The sequence below is a fragment of the Amphiura filiformis genome, chromosome 9, assembly GCF_039555335.1.
Source record: "Amphiura filiformis chromosome 9, Afil_fr2py, whole genome shotgun sequence".
NCBI classification, from domain to species: domain Eukaryota; kingdom Metazoa; phylum Echinodermata; class Ophiuroidea; order Amphilepidida; family Amphiuridae; genus Amphiura; species Amphiura filiformis.
This window is the reverse complement of record NC_092636.1, coordinates 14,882,331-14,905,114: the sequence shown is the minus strand read 5'-3', so window position 1 is coordinate 14,905,114 and position 22,784 is coordinate 14,882,331. Positions and strand designations below refer to the sequence as shown.

The 22,784-nt window shown below is 36.7% G+C and overlaps 2 protein-coding genes across 3 annotated transcripts in view; one reads left to right on the top strand and one right to left on the bottom strand.

Moving 5' to 3' along the window:
- LOC140160674 (ubiquitin carboxyl-terminal hydrolase 5-like) overlaps positions 1-15,110 on the top strand; it is a 56,121-nt gene extending 41,011 nt beyond the window's left edge. For both annotated transcript variants that reach the window (XM_072183958.1, XM_072183957.1), the window contains exons 13-21: positions 28-181; positions 7,487-7,667; positions 8,577-8,665; positions 10,698-10,805; positions 11,956-12,099; positions 12,508-12,638; positions 13,256-13,385; positions 14,048-14,132; positions 14,964-15,110. In XM_072183958.1, coding sequence (XP_072040059.1) covers positions 28-181; positions 7,487-7,667; positions 8,577-8,665; positions 10,698-10,805; positions 11,956-12,099; positions 12,508-12,638; positions 13,256-13,385; positions 14,048-14,132; positions 14,964-15,051 — 1,110 coding nt within the window. In that variant the 3' untranslated portion in view covers positions 15,052-15,110. The remainder of the gene's footprint in view (positions 1-27; positions 182-7,486; positions 7,668-8,576; positions 8,666-10,697; positions 10,806-11,955; positions 12,100-12,507; positions 12,639-13,255; positions 13,386-14,047; positions 14,133-14,963) is intronic.
- Positions 15,111-19,430: 4,320 nt separating this feature from the next.
- LOC140159988 (uncharacterized) overlaps positions 19,431-22,784 on the bottom strand; it is a 59,958-nt gene continuing 56,604 nt past the window's right edge. Inside the window, 3 exon segments of the mRNA XM_072183255.1 lie at positions 19,431-20,172; positions 21,017-21,178; positions 22,346-22,483. Of these exon segments, the coding sequence (XP_072039356.1) occupies positions 20,018-20,172; positions 21,017-21,178; positions 22,346-22,483 (455 nt within the window). The 3' untranslated portion in view covers positions 19,431-20,017.

Genomic DNA, 22,784 nt, shown 5'->3' with positions numbered 1-22,784 from the left:
ATTTATAACGCATTGGTGTATTTACAGCGCAATAGTGTGGGTAGCAACAACCCTTGTGACTGTTTCAAGTTTGAAGTCGAGGAGAAAATTCAGTGTGTGCAGTCTAAAAATGTGCGATATAAGAACAAAACGGATTATCTTCTTGCTTTGCCAATCCCAATGGAAGCAGCAACTAATAAAGGTAAGTATTGGGCTATTCCAGTTGAAATTCACACTACCCCTGTGGAAGATTTTGGAAATATCTTCCACAGAGGGAGTATGTTTTTCTAATGTAATCAGTCAGGGTTAATCATTTTGAAACCCATACTCCCTCTGTATTATGGCTTTACCTATATCGTCCACAACTGGTGTGAGTATTTCAAATGGAAGTTACCCAATTTGTCTGTTCTAATCAAAACTCATACTCCCTCTGTGGAAGACTTCGGATAAATCTTCTACAGGGGGAATGTGGATTTTAAATTGAATATCCCAATATGTGCTATTTCAATAAAGTATAGGCCTATATTCTTATTTGTTTTCCACAAAATGTTAGTTTTCACATATTTTCATACATACACGAGACGTGTCAGTCATCACTTGATCGGTGAGCTGGGAATAAACCCGGAGATTTCTGGATTTATTATAAAAGCTTCAATTTTACTTTAATTAAAACACTTAGTCTTTCACATGGTAATTTAGTACACCGTTGGGCATTACAATCATGCAAAAAGTAGAAATGCAAGCAAAATTGAGGGCGCCGATGTGGAGCAAATCACACATTATGGCTTTAAGGCTACATGCTCTTTTTGGTTGAAATTTTTGGCGGGAAATAATCCCGCCAAAACATTAAAGTAATCTTTTCCCACAACTAAATATCATAGTCAGGAAATTAATGATACATCTGGTAGCTTAGATCATAACTTTCATTATACTTAGTTGCAATTATCCCAGAAAATTCTTGATTTGTTTTTACAGAGTCTTGAATTGTCGATGTTTTTCATCAAAAACATCACTCGGTGTATTTTGAAACTCGAGGCATTAACTCTTCTCAAATTAGCCCCAAATCATAATTTATTATATGCACGTGTAGCAAACACCAATGGGAATAATTGGACGTTGTTTGCAGCCTAAATTTGGTTTGATTTTATTTCACAATAATTCTAAGGTGAGAATTTTGACCTGACATTTCCTTTTTGGATTTCAAATTTAAATTCATTGATATGTGATATTTTGAATAAATAAAGAGCACGCCTACCGTGCTGCAGCACCTCCCGGAATCCTGAAGCCTCTGCTGATAACCAACATTTTAGCTGAAAACAGTCCTTCCTATCATTTTTTAACAAAATATGGTTCAAAAGTGCGCATTACACTACTGGCGTATAAACTAGCACAGCGAGGTAATGAACAGAGCTATTTACGGTGGGGTATCTATTGTAAGCTATTAGGGTAGGCCTATAGTATATCTTCCCGCAAGTGACAAGATGTGTCAAGCAGGGCGGTATATTCAAACGCTATTGTCTGGATCATTGAGTATCGATTGCGCAGGTATACATGCAGCACAGATGTGTGTGGTCCTCCCCAGGTTTTGACATAAATTACAAATGACGTCGTGAATGACCCAGCGTTTTCATTTTATTATTACTAAATTAATCGTCGTTTATCACGAAGTGCTAAGAGTCGTACCAGTTCAATTCATCAAAATTAATTTGTATTAAATGAAAACAAACAGACAAGTAGAGTCATATGTCTTTCTATGACCGTATTCCTACCAAACTCTGATTTTCAATACACTAGAAACGTGTTGATATGTATATCTTTGAAAATCGCCGAATGTTAACCACAGTCACCGTGGCACAGTATAGGCATCTTTAGCATTCATAGTGCAATTGGCAGTGGTTGAACCCCAGTGAAAATTTTAGTATTTTTTATTCTTTTTACTAATGCGCTGTGCCGTTTTTCAAACACGCCCCTGAATGAAACTCATGGGCAAGTACCCTTAAAGTTAATATTCCCACATCCCATGATAATGAATAAAAAAAATATGAACAGTGTGCACTACTCCCCATTAATCTATATGCCTGGAATACAGATGGCTACTCTCAAATGGCTACTGAACAACAGTGACTGAATTTACATAATAGCTCACCACTGATGGGAACATACATATTGTGCTCAAGAGATAGTTAGATCCCCCCTCTGAACTTGTGGTACCAGCATTTTACAGATTTCCTAAGATTGATCCACAAACCTGACCCAATACTGTCAGGCTCACAGTAAGTAGCATTGTATTCCGTAGCCTACAACCCTGCCAAACACACAGCCAAAGTTCTTGATCCTTCAGTAGGAAGCGGACGGCCACCTCATCATATTAAGAACATACAAGACTTTGTCAACCAATTAAAGATGTCGAGTTAAATGACAGTGAAATCATAACATCCTATGATGTAACTTTTCTATTCATATGTATCCCACCTGACTCTTCTAATAAACTGGAAATAGGAAGACAGTGCACAGGCCATTCCTAGAAATGGATAGAAACCCTCTGTTATACCAATGAAAGTTCGAAATGGAAAACATGCCATCTCATAGGTTAAGGTGTTACTACTCCCCTTAAAATATTTGTGACTATTTTTGCATTTTCTCAAAAAATAATAACACACTGCCTGGTAACAAAAGTTATGTATACTACAGGGGCAAGGAATCCAGTTACATGTACTACAGTGGAATTTCAGTGACTCAAGACAAGCGGTACATTATTTGTGACAATCCTCCACAACTGAGCCCGGATGTCGCCAGTGCCACTATTGAGATATGCTCCATCGAACTTAACAATAAACAATAGGAAACAAAGGATTTATTGACTGTTTTATTGATTTTTCACTACTTAAATGTCAAGTACTATAGATATGATATACATCATTTTAAAGCTAATTTCAAGCAGAATATTTTGGTTGAATATCTCAAAAATGATGATTGGCGACTTCAGGGCTCAGTTGTGCTGAGGGGTCACATTTATGATAGGAAAAGAGATACCACTAGAATGTACCTCAATTCTTAACATACCGTATTCACTCGATAGTTAGCACATGTGCTTCCTATCGAGGGCTTTTGAAAACGTGCACAAACGAAAAAAAATGAACAGCGCCATCCACAAAAGTGACAAAAGTGTAAAGGGTTTTGAGCAAATCATCGATACACATAGCTATATACGAACAATTAAACCTCACGACTTTGTGTGTTAACTACATTAGCTCAGTTGGTAAAGCGACAGACTTTGAATCATCTTAAGAAGAGCGAACTGAGCAGGAGTTCGAGGCTCGTTATAAACTTTTCCGTTGCTTTATTTTTTATTTTGGGGTTTGAGCTTTTCTTCATAAATTTAATCTTTGTTTTTCATTTTGTTTCTTTATTGTTTTTTATTTGCTTTATTTTGTTTTGTTTTTCTTTTCTTTTCTTTTTCTCCTTTCTTTTCTTTTTTGTTCTATTCATACTGGGGTCATGGGTTATTTATTCAAAACATACCTATATACGAACAATTCAACCTGCAAATGTATGTCTGCGCCCCATTAGCTCAGTTTGGAAAACGTCGGACTTCGAGACTCGATGAAGTTCAAATCTGTTCATTATTTCACTATTTAAATTTTTTTTCTCTGCCATGTTTGTTTTACAGGTCTTTTTTAACTACGAATATAGGCCTACATTTGACAATTCTTGAAGGTTTTTTGTGGGCTTTTTATTTATTTATTTATTCATTTTTACCAAAGGAACAATTAGAGATCAGTTGGATTAAAAGTGGAGTGGTTACATAACTCCTTGGTAACTGGATCACGCACCTTTTGAAGGCAAATAAATACGCTCATTTCGTTCTAATAGACAAAGTGATAATCGGATTACACGTAACACTTAAGCTGGCGAATAATTGGGTCAACTTTAAAATTTCACCCCTACATCCAATTTCATGCATTTCTACACACATGCATGCTACACCTCAATGGCAGACATAGCTGCTGGGACACACTAGAACAATAAATGGCGTTGAATGCCATAGACTTTGTGTTGCGATCATATCGATCGTGGTGCAGAACTCAAAAGCGTGATCCAGCTGACAGTGATAATCGGATTACAAGTAACATTTCCCTTGCGAATTGTTACGCATAGTCATGCTAAAAGTCGGTCGATACATGTTGAACTCAGCACAATTCAGAAATGCGCGTTTTTGCTTTGAAAATTCTAAAAAAAATAAAAAAAACTTTTTTTTTTCAGTAATGTTGAATAAAAAATGTTGAATAAAAACATAGTTCTTGGATATGCATTTGAAAAAAATCCGTGTTAAAATTAGGCACGAAATTGTTTCCTGTTTGATTTTGATAGGACTCAGCTTCACCTAGACTGCGGAACTTAGTCCTCAATGATAGTCAGTCATTTATCTTTTGGTCGTTATATGACTATCATGATACATCTCCGAGGAGCAATTTCAGACAATTGCTTGGGATTACTGGGGCAGAGGTTAATTGAATCCTTTCATGACCACTGATGCATAGTCAAGTCTGACAAGGACACTCGGCACGAATTGAAAGACCATGTCACTCTCGACAAAAGAATGCATGCATGTCAAAGGTCATACGACATCAATTGGTGTTTGTTATGCTCATCGAAATATGTACAGTAGGTCTATGTCTGGTTCCCTTCATTGTATGTAATGTCCTTCCATATACTTCTCCAACCCACTTGGTGATCAGAATTCGTCTTTGGCTTGCTGTTATGTCATTGTTGGCGTATTTTTGGCCATTTAATCAGGGACTGGAAACAGATTATTGTCAAGCTATTGTTATCAGATTATCTTTTCGACCTTCGATTGTATGCGAGGCGCCGAGGCGCTATGTTTGAATTTTATTATTTACTCATGTTGCCCTACTAAATATAAAAAATAAAAAAATTTCCAATATCTTTTTTAAGTTATGTAAAATTGTGTAAAATGTCTATCCTTTGCCGAACACAATTTCTGTGTAGCATGGAAAATCATTTATATAGGATTTTGAAGACAAAATGTGATAATTTTGTGGAGATACAGAATGCTAGAACAAACAAAATTATATTTTTTCTGGAATGTGTACACCGTACACTTGGTATTCCTACTGATTTCGATACTGAAATAATTCTTAAGATGATGTTCTTTGAAGATTTATGTTGGCATTTCTAGAGTCTGTCATTATAGGCAAACTGATAGGCTCATTTTCAAGAATGTACAAGACAAGCCACGCTGTGTTGTAACTGTGCTTGATTCAGTAGGGTCTATTGATCAACGTATTATTCATGCTTGCTCAACTGAGGATAATTTGTAAACCTGCAACTCGCATGGTACAATGGGTGGAAGCCGTTTACAGTCCCTCCATATAGAGGCCTTGCATGTGACGTATCATCCCGTAAATATGGCGGACTACTCAAATGCATTCAATAAAAGCATGATTGCAATCTACCGTGACAGTTCGTCTCACACACATAACCCTGCACTACGATCAAATAGGTTGATGACAACATTTGATTGAATGGACTGCACTCCGCTATAACTACGGTGAAGGACACCGGTTCAAATCCTTTGTCTGGAGCCAATCGATAATTTCATGCAGGGCCTTTATACAAGGTCCCTGATTCAATAAAGCACACAATGTAACAGGCACAATTGAATCGGAGCGGGATTTTACACACAATGAGCGTGTTTATATTGAGACAATCTTTCCGTTATTTAGCTAAACTACCGCGCAGTCTAGATTTGCAATGGTTAGTAAAACATAAACAAATATAGACTGCGTGGCAGTCCAGCTAAATACCGCAGAATCTGGCTCACTATAAACACGCTCTTTGTTTTTTTATTTTTCGTATTGCACAAAATCATAAAAGTATAATGGATAAGGTTAAAATTATAAAATGCAAAAGATTTCTTTGCGGTTAAAAAGCATGTCCATATCACGTTTAAGTCACAGTTATTGTGTCCTTCTTGATGTAAAACAAAGTCAGTATTTTGAAATAGACTGCAGAACTCAGTCTTCAATGATAGTCATTTGATAGAAAGGAACCATCATCAGAGCCTTTGAAAATATGGAATTTCTGTAGCGTGTAATGGCAAAGAGGACCATGACCACCTCATTTTAACATTGAGGGCATACCCAACTACATTTTTGAATAAACAGCCCATGACCCCAGTATGAATAGAAAGAAGAAAAAGAAAAGAAAAGAAAAAACAAAACAAAATAAAGCAAATAAGAAACAATAAAGAAACAAAATGAAAAACAAAACAAAAAAAGATTAAATTTATGAAGAAAAGCTCAAACCCCAAAATAAAAATAAAGCAACGGAAAAGTTTACAACGAGCCTCGAACTCCTGCTCAGTTCGCTCTTCTTAAGATGATTCAAAGTCTGTCGCTTTTACCAACTGAGCTAATGTAGTTAACACACAAATTCTTAGGTTTAATTGTTCGTATATAGCTATGTGTATCGATGATTTGCTCAAAACCCTTTACACTTTTGTCACTTTTGTGGATGGCGCTGTTCATTTTTTTTCATTTTTGCACATTTTCAAAAGCCCTCGATAGGAAGCACATGTGCTAACTATCGAGTGAATACGGTATATAATGAACTACTTGTCTTGAATCACTGAAATTTCAGTGAAGTAATTGGATTCCTTGCCCCTGTATATATAACTTTTGTTAAAAGTGTGTAGTTATTTTTTTGAGAAAAATGCAAAATTAGTCACAAAATTTATCAGGGGGTGTAGTACCACCTTAACCCATCCAAAAATACCAGTTTATTGGGTGCACAGAATTCTATATACACAAGAACTGGTCATCCCTATACCGATGCGTGGCCGCAAACGTAACCGTCCCGGCTGAAAAATGAATCAAAAAGGTACGGCAAGAATTTTTAGCATCACGTGACGCCAAAGTTCACTTTTCAATGTGCAAACTGTAGTTAGGATAATGAAAACGACTGGTAAGCAAGTCTACTAAATGACATCAAAATCTGAAGAAAAAATTGGCGGACCGTCACGGACCCTTTCCAGAACTAATACAGCATATTTAGCCATTGTCAACATGGGGTCATCAGTTTGAATATTTTCCTTATATAAAAAACTAACACCTCCGCTATATGGTATTTCATGATATAACATTAATGGGAAGAAAAGTGCAAATGCTTTTCGTGTTTCGAATCGGACGAGTAACAAGCTCTATGACGTCATGATGTAAACAACGTCCGGTCATTAATAATTAATTGGGTAAACCCAAATATGGAAACCTCCAAAACTATGCAAATTAGGTGTTCGACGAATCAGAATACGATCAGCCCACCTCCAAAATTATGCAAATGAGTTGAGGCGGTTACGTGAACACATATACTTATTCTCATCTAGCTTTACTAAAAGATCTTTGATTGGGTGTTACATTATAAATCATCATGGCAGGTGTAATGATTTGTTTTTATTTCTATTGTTTGTTTTCTAATCCACATACAGCTGAATATGCGGCCTTTGAAGAGAAGAGAAAAGAACTTGAAGCCAAGAAGGAGCGTGTTGACCCCAGAGAGGTGGTCAGGCCTTGTATCCCGCTAGACGCATGCTTGCAGGCATTCACTGCTGATGAGATTGTAGAGGATTTCTATAGCACTGCTTTACAGGCAAAGTCCACAGCTTGCAAGTAAGTCTTCGGTGCTTCTAGTTATTTTTTCCCTGCCGTGTTCAAACATGTCAATTTGTGTGGCTCATTATGAAATTACGGAATGTTTAACCTAAAACATTCTAAAAAAGTTTTTCTACTTTTTCTACTCACAAATGATCGGACAACAGAAAAATTGCCCTAACTTTGCTGATAAAAATTGTCGAAAGATTTGGTTTGTGCTGGTTGAACGCTATAAACGGTGCAGCCTTTGTAGTAGTGTTATTTCGATTCAGAAAATGAATTTCAATTCAATTCAGATTCAATTCTTATTCTATAAAATGATTTTGATGCAATTTCAATTCCATTCTTCTCTGGTTTAAATCATTTTGATTCAATTCCAATTCAATGCATTGAAATTAAATGCTAACTAATTTCAATTCCAATTCACAGCATTTGAATTCAATTCATATTCAAATTCAATTCTTATTACCAACACTGATACATTTTACCGGGCATTTGGCTAAAAGCAGTTCAGGGAGAAAGTTTATTCTAACTGATAAGCTGACAATACAGGTGAAATGGCAGAATCAAAATACATGTTAAATGCATTTTTGATTCAATGAATTGAATTGAAATGAACAAAAAACACATTTCGATTCAATGCATTGAATTGAAATGAAAGAATAAAAATATTTCGATTCAATGCATTGAATTGAAATGAAAAAAAAAAAACATTTTGATGAATTGAAAAATGTCCAAAATCAAATTCAATTTATTTCCTATTCCAATGCATTGAAATAACACTACTTTGTACATGCTTATACTACATCACCACTCACATACTGCTTGCTTGACCATGATAACACTATTATCCATAATGTGTCTTTCTTTTTATTCACTGTGTTAAACTGTTGATGTTAAATTGTATGATTTGTTTTTATCCCCCAGGAGTACAAGATTAGCCTCCTTTCCAGACTTCCTCTTCATTCAACTAAAGAAATTCACTCTAGGTGATGATTGGGTGCCTAAGAAACTTGGTAGGTGGAGTGTAACATTTTAATATAGATTAAGGCCCAAAGTTCTCCAATTTTTGGAGTCTAAAGTTCTCTGTTTTACAGAAAACGGAGGAATTTCACAAAATTCCAAGCAGAAAACGCCAAATGGACTTTCGCAACAACAGGAAACATTTCAGCTTATTTGGGCCTAATTTCCGTGTGATAGACGACAGGCAGGTCCAATATTTTGAGTAGTGGATGCCGGCGCACCCACTACGATAAAAATATTTTATTTTTATCCTCTATTGGTAGAGGATAGGCAAAATAAAAATTCCTATCGTTTATTCTCATTCTTAGTCAGTTAAATATTATTTTAATAACTGTAAACAAATTTTTAAAGCAAAAACTAAGTTATACCGTCATAAAAACTCCCTCATTATAAAATGAACGAAACTTGTTTACAACTTCACGTATTCTGTTGCGGCGTATTGCTAGCGCGTTGGCGTATTCCGCACTAGTTCTACGCATCCAGCGCGATACATACGCAGCGCACCTCTACACACGCAGTTACGCATTATCAAGACGCATGATGACGTGGGGTGCGTCTACGGCCTGATAGACGGCACCGAAATCATGCGATTGTCCAATCAGAAATGTGTCTACGAACTAGACCACTCCCACTGACTAAGAATGAACATTCAACAGAATGCACAAACCGATTAAATATTTCACTGAAATGCGTAAGAATTGCTTTATGCAAAAGCTATCGAGTATAAATTAAACTTCAGAATCCTGGTTTGACTCGGTAATTGCTCTGAAGTTACTGTTACATGGCTTGTCTGTGTAATACTTGCCTTGTTTACAAATTGATCTTCTCTTAAATACCATTACAGAATATATTTTACTTTGGAATTTTCTTTGCTCAACCGTATTTGTACCAATCAGGTTTATAAGCTCGTGTGAAGCGTATCTGTCCTCCATGACAATAACTCTGTCTATCGTTTGCACACTTATCTCTAACAAATTTAACAAGTGTGCCTGTCTGTTATGCAAAACAAAATCATATATATGCGGTAAATGAGTAGCTTGTAAAATATCTTTTCTTATAATGTTAATAGAAATAGTAAGCATTGTTAATTAAGGCCATTACTATGATTTTATACACTCTTATAGAACCACATAGCCAATCAGAAACGCTGTTAGAAAAATACGAAGCGTGCATTAGTATTTTATAATTGCACAGGCGCGCACTCCGCATACTACGTGCAGTGCTTTCGCACACGTTCGCATCGTATAGAATTGATTCATTTTCCGTGTGGTTGATGCAATTATATTTGCTTGTATTTTCCAACATTTTTAGTGACAATTTGTTATACAAATCACGGCTTTTCTTTTGTATATGAAATAGGTTAATAAATGCGCATTACTTGTTGATCGAGAAATTGTAGAAAATAATGCACTTGTACTGAGATGTTGCTGCGTCTAATGCACCATCCGTCTTCGGGGCTCGTGCATTAGAGGCATCAACGTCTTAGTTAGTACATGTGCATGATTTTGTACAATTTCACTCTCAACAAGTAAGACGCATTCATTTAGAGAATAAACGATAGGAATTTTTATTTTGACTATCCTCTACCTATGAGAGACGACAGGCAGGTCCAATATTTTGAGTAGTGGATGCCGGCGCATACGCATACAATGTGATACATTACCAATGGGTTTTTTTCTTCCCTTTGTTCATGGCCTCACACATTTTTTGCTTGCTTCTGTAAGGTATCATTGCATTTGCTCACACTTGTAAAAGGGTTATACCCGAAACGTTGTGTAATTTAATGTATTTTACATTATTATCAGGCGCTGTGCCAAACTTTGTTTACCCAACTGTCGACCATACAATGTGATACATATGCGCACTGAGCGTGTTACGTGTTATCAACACTCATGATGACGTGGGTCGTCTACCGCCTGATAGACGACACCCAAAATCATGCGATTGTCCAATCAGATTATGTGTCTACGTAATAAACCACTCCCACTGACTAAGAATAACCTGTAATTAATGATTGATTGACAGATGTATCGGTTGATATGAGTGATGAGCTAGACTTGACGGCATTCAGAGGGAAAGGTTTACAAGCTGGTGAAGTTGAATTGCCTGAAGGGGATGGCCCACCACCACCAGGTATGCAGGTATTCCACACCCCCTATGGGAGACATGACCTAAATCTCCCACACAGGGAGTGTGAATTTCAAATATGAATAGGTGACTCCATTTGATATCTACACTCCCTGTGTGGGAGATTAAGATCATGTCTTTCATAGGGGGTGTATGAATTTCAACTGGAATAGACCTATAGATATTCAGCTGTACGATTGATTTGATTGTAACTGTTGTCAGGTAGTAGTCACTAGACGCTACCTCCAGGTATTTCACTAAACTTTTAACCCTTCGTAACTTAAGTATCGTTCGCAAGTTACGATTTACTGGTCGTAACTTTTCTATCCCTATTGCTTACGGAGAGTACCAATCATAAATTATTTTATTGAAATGGATTTGACGTTGCGTCAAAAGTTTGATTGATTTTGACTTTCGAAGCTTCATTAAGTTACCATTGTACTGTAAATGCAGCAAAGTTACAGTATGTTGATTGATATTGCTTAGTGAGCATTTGATTACTGATTATAATATTACTTCTTACTGTGTATTCTTTGATAATTTATATAACTTACCACAAGCTGCCATAATTTGCCACAAGGGCCAATATGTTACCCACTCCAACAAAATCCGGAACAAGTCACCAGACATGTTTTTGAGTAATAGGCTTCTAAAGATAACATTCCCATAATAAAGTTTTTAAATTTCTTAAATTAGTCTCCGATTAGAGGTTAATAACTGCACATTGGTTATTTGGAACAAATCAAAACATTTTGCCATGAAACCGAGGTCTAAAGCAAAAATGTTAAGATTTTTCACAATGCTGGACATATTACCGATGCAAGGTTATTAATTCTCATTCATAACCATCACTTTCATCTCAATACATTTCAAAATAAAACAAAATTTTCCTCAAAAGTTTGTAAAAATATCCTATTTTTTACATTTTGTCTTTCTAAAAATCGAACAGGCTAAAACCGGACCACCAATAACAGAAGTGTGAATCACAATCTGTGCAAATATGGTAGCGTGCAGTCCAAATATGAGGCCAGCGTGCGCTCAAGTTTAATTGACCCAAAACACATGTTTTATATATTTCAAATTGAATTTAACATAGCCTATTGATTTTGGTGCTTACACAACAGAAAATACAAAATGATATTTGTTTTCATTGCAGAACCACAAATTGATGAATCTGTAGTTGATCAGCTAGTCAGTATGGGCTTCCCCAGGGAAGGATGCCGCAAAGCCGTCTACAAGACCAACAACTCTGGCACAGAAGCTGCCATGAACTGGGTGCTAGAACATATGGGCGATCCAGGTAAACTGATAAGTTATAGTGGACCCAGGAGGGGGGCACTCGGTACATATAACCATATAGGGATGTTCCGTAAGCGTTGGTGGCATTCAACTAGATGTCATCACATTCGACATCCAAGTTGAGTTGGGTGCATGATCTCGAGGTGGTGGTATGAGTTGTAATATGAACTACCAATCAACACAATTGGGGAATCTCTATTTAATTAAATCCAAGCATTCGCAACACAAGATGATTACAAATCAACTTTTGTCCAGGTTAAAGTTTTAGGAGCTGTATGCAACGAGTCAGCTAAATCGTGTAGTAGCAAGATTGACCTGAATATTCTCACCTATTTGTAATGAAAAAATGATATGAAACAAGTGCATTATATTGAATCATGAATCAGAATACCTGCTTTTTTGTCTTCAGATTTTGCAGAGCCACTTCAGCTAGGTGGTGCAAAGAAAGCGCCACAAGCAAGCATCAATGAAGAGGGTGTGGCTATGATTCAGAGCATGGGATTTACCAGGGACCAAGCAATTAAAGCACTCAAGGCTACGGTGAGTTGCTTCTCTCAACCCTGGGATGGGTGTCAAGGACATCTTCACTCAATCCTGGAGCGGGTAACAAGGACATCTTTCATGCTGCTGTTTGCAAAGAAACTCGGTAGCATAGAATTATTCTACTTAAAAAAAGTGATAAAAAAAATTGCACACTCATTGGGCGTTTATTAGGAACAATACGGTAGGCCACTATAATTACTAGATGAATCATGATTAAATTATGATAAAATTCTAATCATCAGCCTGTCATGTTGATGTATGTTCTTCTAGGGATACATATGTGACCTGCCACAACGAAATGAGTATAAATTCGCAAGTTAGTCGTTTTGAGACATCCTGGCTGACTGAGTTGATGGCTTTGTTTTGGCACGCACCTGTTAAAGCCAGAAGTATGTCTGTATGTCATTTGTGAATGGGGCACAATGGGCAATTCACGAAGGAAATGAAGACCACCAACGCACTAGCCAGGGCATTTCGAAACTACCAACTTACGACTTTATGCTCATTTTGTAGTGGCAGGTCACATAATTATATGAAAGTAAAGGCTTATTAGTGATAATGTATTTCTTTTTAAAATCATTTGAGTGACTTATACATGTTGTAATTCACTCCAGGATAACAATGTCGAGAGAGCAGCCGATTGGATATTCAGTCACATGGATGAACTAGATTCTGTTCCCATGGAAACAGAGGAAGTTGGAGCTGCAGCAGCTGCAGGCCCCAAGTGTCGAGATGGACCGGGAAGTAAGTGAATTGGATAGGCTTGCACAACTAAAGGTCCATTTATACTATGCCGCAATTGTTTGCAGTGCGGTGTGTTGCCCATACATTGATACTGAAACCAATCAAACACTAACATAATTATAAACCATGCAAGTGTGATAACAAAATATAAGTCGCAACATAAACAACATGCTTGTGGTAATAATTTTTTTCTGTGACATCTTTTTACCAATTACAGCATTATGTTAGCGATGTTATCATGCTTAATTTACATACCATACTGTAATTTAAAGGCAAAGCCTGTTCCATGAGGAAGAAGGGATATCTTTGAAATTTCACATAAAATTACATTGGTAATTACTATGAATGGGGTATTACATGATTTTAGCATGGTCTTTATAGGGTATGGTTCAGATATCCATGAAAATAGCTTATTTTTAAAATTTTAGTTGATTTGGACATTAAAATTTGCCAGTTACGCATAGTTACATGTATTCCAGTACCCCATAGCCTACTGTGTTGTAATTGTCTTAGGCCCTGAAATGGAATAAGACAGGAGATACTGTTGTGTGTGGGGATGTATGAGTGCTTGTGTGTATTGTAAATTTTCTCAATATCTTTCTTTGGCTGAGTGGCCACAATGAGTAATATCATTGTATGTCTTCCTATGTTTATTCTTGTAGAGTACCAATTAGTTGCTTTCATAAGTCACATGGGGACATCAACAGCATGCGGTCACTATGTGTGTCACATCAAAAAGGATTCAAGGTCAGTAGAAATAATTTATTTGAAGGGTGCAATCAGAGATATTCAAAGTCAAAGTTTACATAAAGGTACAAATTCAAAACTGGTCAAAATTTGTTCAAATATATTTATACATATATATATAAATACATATATTTACCGTTTGCGAGTTATTAGCAAAAAGGTCAAAATGAAATTTTGAGCTTTACAGTGATGAACAGTAATGGGTCCAGGAGGGGGCAAAGGGGGCAGCTGCCCCTGGCAATTTTCCAAGGAAAGAAAGAAAAAGTGGTGGCAAGAAGGGAGCATAGGAGAATTTCTAAAGCTTTTTCCCCAGTTCCCCCGTCTAAATAGGGATAGCACGAATGGGAATCAGCGCATTTGTCCCGTCAGTCATGAGTTGCCCATCTCCCTGTCAAATACGGATGGCATGAAGGGGGCATGAGGCAAGTGCGTGGGCTTAGCTGTTATTTGCCTATTTGCCCCGTTCATGTGCGTCAATCCAGGGGACATGTCCCTGGATTGACACCCATGAACAGGGGGAAAATAGCAGGAAAACCTCATGACCCCTTCATGCCATCCATATTTGACATGTTCCCCCCCACCATTTGGCAAATGACCCACTTTTGACAAATCAGACTGATTGTCCCCCCCTCCCATTTCAAGCCGGATTGGTGGATTCTCACTTACCCTACAATAATTATTTAGTTTTCAAGGTTATGTTTTTGCAGTATCTGAATGTCCCTTTAATATGTTAAAAAAAATTTTGCTCCATTTCGATTTACAGTCTTCTCTTTATGCAAGTCATTCCAGCTGTCATGTTTTACTATGTCTTAAACATTATCTGCATTCCAGATGGGTTATCTTTAACGACAGGAAGGTTGCAGTGTCTGAAAAACTCCCCAAGGACCTTGGCTACTTATATCTATACAGACGGATCTAGGCAGGGAAGGAGTACATGACATGTTGTGTTGGAAGTAATGTGACACATTGTGTTGGAAGTAAAATATATTGACACCAGGGTCTTAGCTAGAAATTGAGGGTGGCCCGTCATTTGAATAAAATTGTCTGTCCTAATTTGACCTTTAAAACATTTACCAGACATCTATAGCCCATTGGGGGTTCAAAAGAGTTCAAATATATGCTGATATGGCCTTGTTCTACAAATTGGGTCTACTAAAAAGGTCAATTAGCTTCTCAAAACATACAATTTATAATATAGCATCTGTCAAAGGCATTAATTTTGCCCGTCCCAGGAGCAAACTGGCCGTCTAAAATGACGGCCAGACGGGTGGCTAGCTAAGACCCTGATTGACACTGAAAGACTCTTGACCATCATAAACTCATTGTGGTAATTAATTAAGAGAATTGATAAACAATAATTATTATAGTTATTTAGGTACCAAACTTGCTAACTGATAAGATATAAAAGAAGGTTACCACACCAAGTTAAGATTTAATCTAAATCAACCAGACATGCCTGTTTTTGACGGACGAACAGATGTTACGACTGAAACCTTCAGTCTTCAGCTGTGTTGCGATGCAAATGACCTGAGTATTGATGGCAATCAGTGAGGATTGTCCCCAGCCGTGAGAAAGTTTGACCTGGACACCTCCTCCAAGGTTGAGGGATGGTTGCTCAGCTATGCTCAAATTAATGATGATCGTGTTCTAAATTTCTGACATACTAGGTGTCAAAATGGTGTCCACTGGCTTTCAGATGTAAAAAACAGCCGAGTCGTTTTCACTTGAGTTGGCTCTCCATTGCAAATGTGAAGAGGTTGGGCGATTTATTTCAAGAACACAGGACTCCAACCCAGTGGCACATTGAAAGTGGCGGCCCATGTTGTTCAGTTCCCCAGAATGGAGTCTGATTAGGAGTATAAGGTGTGGGCGTAGCCCGCACTGCGAGCGGCTTGCTGCGAAGCCCCTGACGTGTGGAGTCCAGGTGCCCGCCTTTGCAGCTCTGGGGTTTTAGCGTTTTAAAAGGCCAAGGAATCATATTTTGAGGTTGCAAATTTTGACGTTTTTGCACCGTTCCCCAAATGACCAACAAAAGTGGGGGCTGTGCCCCCCTTGGCGCGCAAGACGCCACTACTCCAACCCAGCTGAAGACTGAAGGTTTCAGTTGCAATGTCGGTTTGTCTATCAAAAATGGGTTGACCAGATTGAAATTAAATCTTAATTTCATCATACCCAGATGAATGAGAGTGAGTCTACAGTTTGTTACCACACTAAGAATATAATTCAATTACATGGAAAAAGAGATGATACTTCTAAATGCTTATTAATGTTCATATCAACATTATTGTCAGTAATCGGGCTCAAAGATGCTCTATCCGCTCTCTATCTTCATTATTGTATATGTATTAAATGCAACGACTGGCACCCATAGACTGCATTATTTGTCAATTATAATCTAAAAAGTAATTGAAGCTACACAATCCGCTGAGCTGAGTAAATTTCAGGGGATTTTTCTGCTATTTTCTTTTTCTCCAAATATGCCACACACAAATCTCAGATAGCCTAAATTGTAAATCTCAATAAAATTCTTCATCTTGACCTCCTTGAGAGATGAAAGGAGTCAAAAAGAACCTAAAAAAACAACTCGCATTAGGTTTTTAATTTGGGAAGGGCTTTGAGACTATTTAATTAAGATGGCAGATATTGCACTCATAAAATGCGGTGTTTTGAGTTCAAGACAATATACATGAGCGACTCCAGGGAAAGAACAAATTAAAAGAACTAAACAGTAGGCCTACTGCGGCCCAAACACGTTCAATATTTTGATCAATATCAAAGATACGAGTGGATACAAGAGTGCATACGCACAATGGTAGATTTTGTATGCACTCCTGCATTTAGGGTCCGCAATATTGATCCATAACATTGATCGTGTATGTGCTGCATCGTCACAGCTGACAAAATAGGCTAAAAACAACAAATTTCCACATGTTTTTCTGGATTCATTTTATTTATTTATTTATTTTATTTCATACAAGAATACATGTTTTCTTATGTGTAAGGTTGGTTTTCAGCCAAAGCCATTCAATAGTTTAAATAACCTAATTTGTAAGGAATCTATTAGAAATAAGGTGCAATGCAAAGAAATTACTAAATGCAGGGTGGATATGTGCATCTGTATGTATTCCATTGAATAAAAAATGTGGAATTTTGTTACCGCTACAATGTCGCCATTATCCAGGCCCCACTGCACCATCACACTACATTTCCTGGTTCTTGACTTTTTTAAAACCAATTGTCAAAATTAACATAATAGTTGAAGATAGAGATCATTGACGTACTTATGTAAATTTTCTGCTTCAAGTTATAGAGGGCATGTAGTTTTAGATTCCGCCGGGAGCAAAACGTCAAAGCATATTAATAACAATGTCAAGTTTTCAAAATGCTCCAAATTGAATAAAAATAGTAAGAAATTATTCATCTTTAAAAATAAATACAAAAGTACAGTTTGCTATATCTTCTAGAATCAGAATTAACAACCTTGGCAGTTCATCAAGACTCCATAGATTATTTTGTGTTTCCTTGTGTCAAGATGGATAATTTGAGACTATTTTCATTGCAATTACAGCATTTTGAAACTTTTACCCATGTACAAATTTGTACCCTTTGACTTATTTCGATTTATATCTCATTAATTAGGAATTCCATATGACCTTGACTTTTTTACTCCTTGGGACCTGAAGAATAATTTGTGATATTTTATAACATGATTTTAAGTATTTAAAAATATAATCCCCTTGTGTGACCTCAAGGTGCCCTTGAGGCTCTCAGCAGATTCTGAATCTTACTTCTGTTACTTCTGCAAAAAAATTATATTATATTACACATTTCTCGACTACAGTATTAAAATACCCAAGATTTTGAATATTGTGACTCCAAAATTGCATGTTTTTGGCCCTTTTCCCCTCAAATTGCACAAATATTTATTGCTAGTTAGTTCTAATTTCACAAAACAGGATAATATAATACTACTTTTGATTATTTCGTCAAACCCTCTTAAAATGCAACTACTGTCTGTTCAATTAGCTTAGATTCTTGAATTTTTAAGATATTTGAAAAAATAAATAATTGTGGCCAAAGTCATCAAAGAAAAGTGTTAGCACAGCCTTAGACCTAACGTGGTTTATACTTTTCAAATTCCAAAGTTCAATTTAAAACCCCATTTCTTTTCAATTTTGCCTAATTTTAGGCAGTTACTTGGGTCCACCATAAGGGTTCGCGACCTTTTTACAAATCGAGTGGGACGGTCTATTCTCAACTTAGGGCATAGACCCTATCCAATTTGGCAAAACAATCTGTCCACCAATCTGTCCTGCCATTCCAATTGTTATATCGTTCCGCTTATTGGATAGGTTCTATAGGTGATGATGGTCGACCGGTTTTTGTTACACGAAACTATAATTAGGGCCTGTGGCGCGATTACGTTTTAATATGCATAACATTATTCTGAGCATTATTTTTTCCTAAACAATGACATTACAATTATGGATTTCGTTCTTATTTCAACTGGTTTACAATGTAACTTGAGTTTTGTTTAAGCTTTCGCTTGACATTTTCAGATACAGTGACTTTACAAGAATTGTTTTCTGTAACCTGATTGTTTTAAATAATATTTTCTGATGCAAAAATTCTTTTGTTTCCAAATGTCCTTCTCATACAAAAAAAACAAAAACGGAATAACAAATTGAAAGTAAATGTGTAATTTTATAGTAGGCCTATAGGCCTATACCTTCTCAGACCAATTCGTAAAATAAATAAATAAATAAATAAATAAATAAATAAATAAATAAATAAATAAATAAATAAATAAATAAATAAATAAATAAATAAATAAATAAATAAATAAATAAATAAATAAATACACAAGGAATGTATTTTATATATATATAAGCTGGGCATATTTTAGAACAGCTTAGTTCATAAATAATAACGTAATGTTTCAACAGTAGGGTTTCAACACAAATTATGCATACTGGCAAATATATAGCTATTTTGATGGACAATACTTCCTGATACGGATGGTCGAATAGATACTATCTCAGCGCATTATGACATTCGTCCCCATTGCTCTAAATGGATTGATTCAAAAAAGTTTATGGTACCCGACGTTCTACGGCTTTTTATAAAAATATCGCGGGAAAAGACCAAAATTGAAAAGAAATGAGGTTCTAAACTGAACTTTAGAATTTGAAAAGTATAAATCATGTTAGGTCTAAGGCTGTGCTAAAACTTTTCTTTGATGACTTTGACCACAATTTTCTATTTTTTCAAATATCTTAAAAATTCAAGAATCTAAGCTAATTGAACAGACAGTAGTGCCAAGCTTAAACATAAGTTATACACAGATATTAAAGATCATGTAGTGGTTATTAGAGGTCATTCTGTTAAAATGCTACCCCTACTCTAAATTGCATGCTATGACCATCAAACCAAAATGTAAAAAAAAGTGAATTTAGTCACATGTGGCAATACCTGTGATGTCAAAGTGGTTATGGGACACAGACTATTCATAAGGGCCAATCATTCTGTACCACATATTTTATGGGATCATTTGCCCTTTATTTTGGCAACACTGCAAAGCTACAAATTTGCTCACTTTAAAGGCATTTCCTGCTAAGTCACTTAAGGTCACTGGCATCTTTGTTGACATCAGAGATGTATAGAAACAATTGCCTGCTTACTTGATTGGGTTTTTGTGTGCGTGTTCCGAGCTCTAGCATAGGTCTGTAAGCTTGCTTACTTACTCAGTTACCTTGATTTCGGGTTTTATTTTGATAACATGGGTCCCTGGTAACATGTATAAAAATTACAAATCTGGCTGTAAAAATACTTGATTTGTTTATTTGCTCAACACACTTGACAGTTTACTGTTTGTTGTCTATTGCTTAAGAGTTTTCAGCCTCTTTGTTCTTTGCAGCTTCCTCTGCCTTTCTTGCTTGCCTCTTGATCTCTTCAAGTTCTCTTTCTTTATGCTCATTTAAAGCAGCTGCTACAACTTGAATGCTGGTTAAATAGGAAGTCTGCTCCACATGCTCACTTCCTGTAGCACATGTAAAAAAAAAAGGAATAAAATGAAAGTGTATAATTTCAGTTTTTTTGTTATAAAATGTAAAGTAAAGAAGATACTGACCTACAAGTTGGAGTTGGGCATATCTGCGACATGTAGTTCTTGGGTCAAAGGTCATAACCTTTTATCTGGTTACTCATGTAACAAGACACCATATTCTCTATTTGAATTGGTGTCAAATATACTATTAAAAAACATTTTTTATTGGTTAAATATTGGTTTTATGTTTTGAGCCCTTTTAGCCCAAATTGCGACCTCTGACCTTTTTGCTTATAACTCGAGAACCATACAAAAGGCAAATCATACCTTTCTGAATCATTATGATCGGTGCAACTTTGGAGTGGATCCGAGCAATTTTAACATTTGTATGACCTTAACTCTTTTCTGAGCAAGGTGCATTTTTCCCACCAAAGTGTTTCCTATTCTTTGAGGTCAGTTTATGATATTAGAGACCTGTGACCCGATCATCAGCCCATCCCCCCGATTTACCTCACTGTACATTCACATGTACATATTGGCTTGCTAATTGTGCTAATTATTCGCATTTACGCTGAATTGACATGGATACATAAAGGGTGCAATGTTTAACATTATATAACATTCCGTATCCTAAACCAATAGGTTACTCCCTATAAACCCAATTCCAGACCTTGATCACAAAAAGCCCATGGGATTCTCTAATATCACTCACCCATCAGTTTCCTGGCCTCCTCTCCCTTAACCAGTGGGTTAAGCCATGACTAAAATCACTCGCCCATCAGTTTCCTGGCCTCCTCTCCCTTTACCAGTGGGTTAAGCCATGACTAAAATCACTTACCCATCAGTTTCCTGGCCTCCTCTCCCTTAACCAGTGGGTTAAGCCAAGTTGAACTACGCAGATTATCAATCTTCAAACCGGTGCCTGGAGGAACGTATATCATAAATGCTGTCTCCACAACATCCTTTTCTTTCAGTTTTAAGTGAGGTTTATCAGGATCCTCTGTTGATAAATAAAAAAACCACGCAAGATATGAGAGGCTTCATTACAAGGTCTGACTTGGGTTTCTGTTTTCTACTGGCCCTCCGGGCCAATGAAATTGTAAAGCTACTGGGCCTGCAATAAATCTACTGGCCCAGCTTTCTTAATATTTTCCACTGCAGAGTACTGTAAAAGTGGTAAAAGCGCAAAAATTAATGTACCGTATTCATTCCAATAAGCGCCCAGGGCGCTTAACAAAGTCATTTTGGGTGGGCGCTTATTTTTTTACCTGGTTTACCTAATTTTTTGTGAGGGGAGATTATTAGAGATGAATTTATGTATGTTATAAAAGGGTCCTGAGACGTTCTAGTAGCTTTTCTGATGTAGAAAATGTATTGCAAGTTTACACCGGATGTGTAGTCCTCCAGCTATTTAACTATATCAACATCTATCTGTCACTTCAACATTAATGGTACCCTTTAGCAAATTGAATATACCCTGGGTGGGCGCTTATTGGGGCATGGGCGCTTATTGGAATGAATATGGTAATGTGAAAATTTACACTTTAATGAAAAAAAAAAAATGAAAATATAAAATAATAATTAAAATAAATAAATGTAGATATTTATATAGCGCTGTAAACTGCTTTAAAGCACGTTAAATTTACTCCGCTGTCATTAGAATATGTCGGAACCATGTTTGCTGCCTATAAATGGCGCAGGGTTCATCAGTCCAACGACTGTGACTACCCCTAACAGCTTCCCATTGCACCTGGGTGGAGTGAGGCAACCAAGGCAAAGCCCCTTGCCCAAGGGTGCAACACGGTGGTGGGACGGGGACTCGAACCCACGCACATCGAGCAACAGTTTAACAGTACTTCCATCTCCCATATCAGGAGATATCCCTGTTATTTTACAATAGACTGATTGGATAACACAGAGCTGCCAACATTAACATTCAGAAAATAGGGAGGATTCAAACAAAAAATAGGGAGGTTTTCAAAATTACATGCAACTTCAATGGCACATAAGTTGTCAGAAATAGGGAGGTTGCCAAATTTGGGGTTAAAATGGACAAAAATGTTTCCAAAAAAGGGAGCTTCCCTCTAAAATAGTGAGGGTTGGCATCTCTGATAACATTGGGTCACATCACCTATAATTCACTACATTATGCTACTTTTCCACTTACTTTTGGTGGCTCCAAGTATGGCATTATAAACCTCCCTCTTGGATGGATAATGGTCGCACTCTTTGAAAAATAGATCAATCTCCTTGACCAGCATTTCATCTCCTGGATGTGTTCTGTTGACAAACACGGATTCATAGTCTAGAAAAGAGAAAATAAAACAAGAAATAAAAATAAAATTTTTGACTATTAACTGTATTAGGCTACTGGAGGCTAAAATTACCCAAATTATCACCAAAATCTGACGAATCTGATATGAGAATTTTTGCAAACATTTCTAGAAATGCGTCTAGAAATGTTCAGCCCAAAATTGAATAAACTTTGGCCCCAAATTGGCTGATTTTACATGATTTTAGCTTCTTCTTTTTTAAATTCTCCAAACACGCAAATTCTGGGTCGGTCGGGCCCATAAATTCATAGAACAGGGTTTTATCGTCACGGT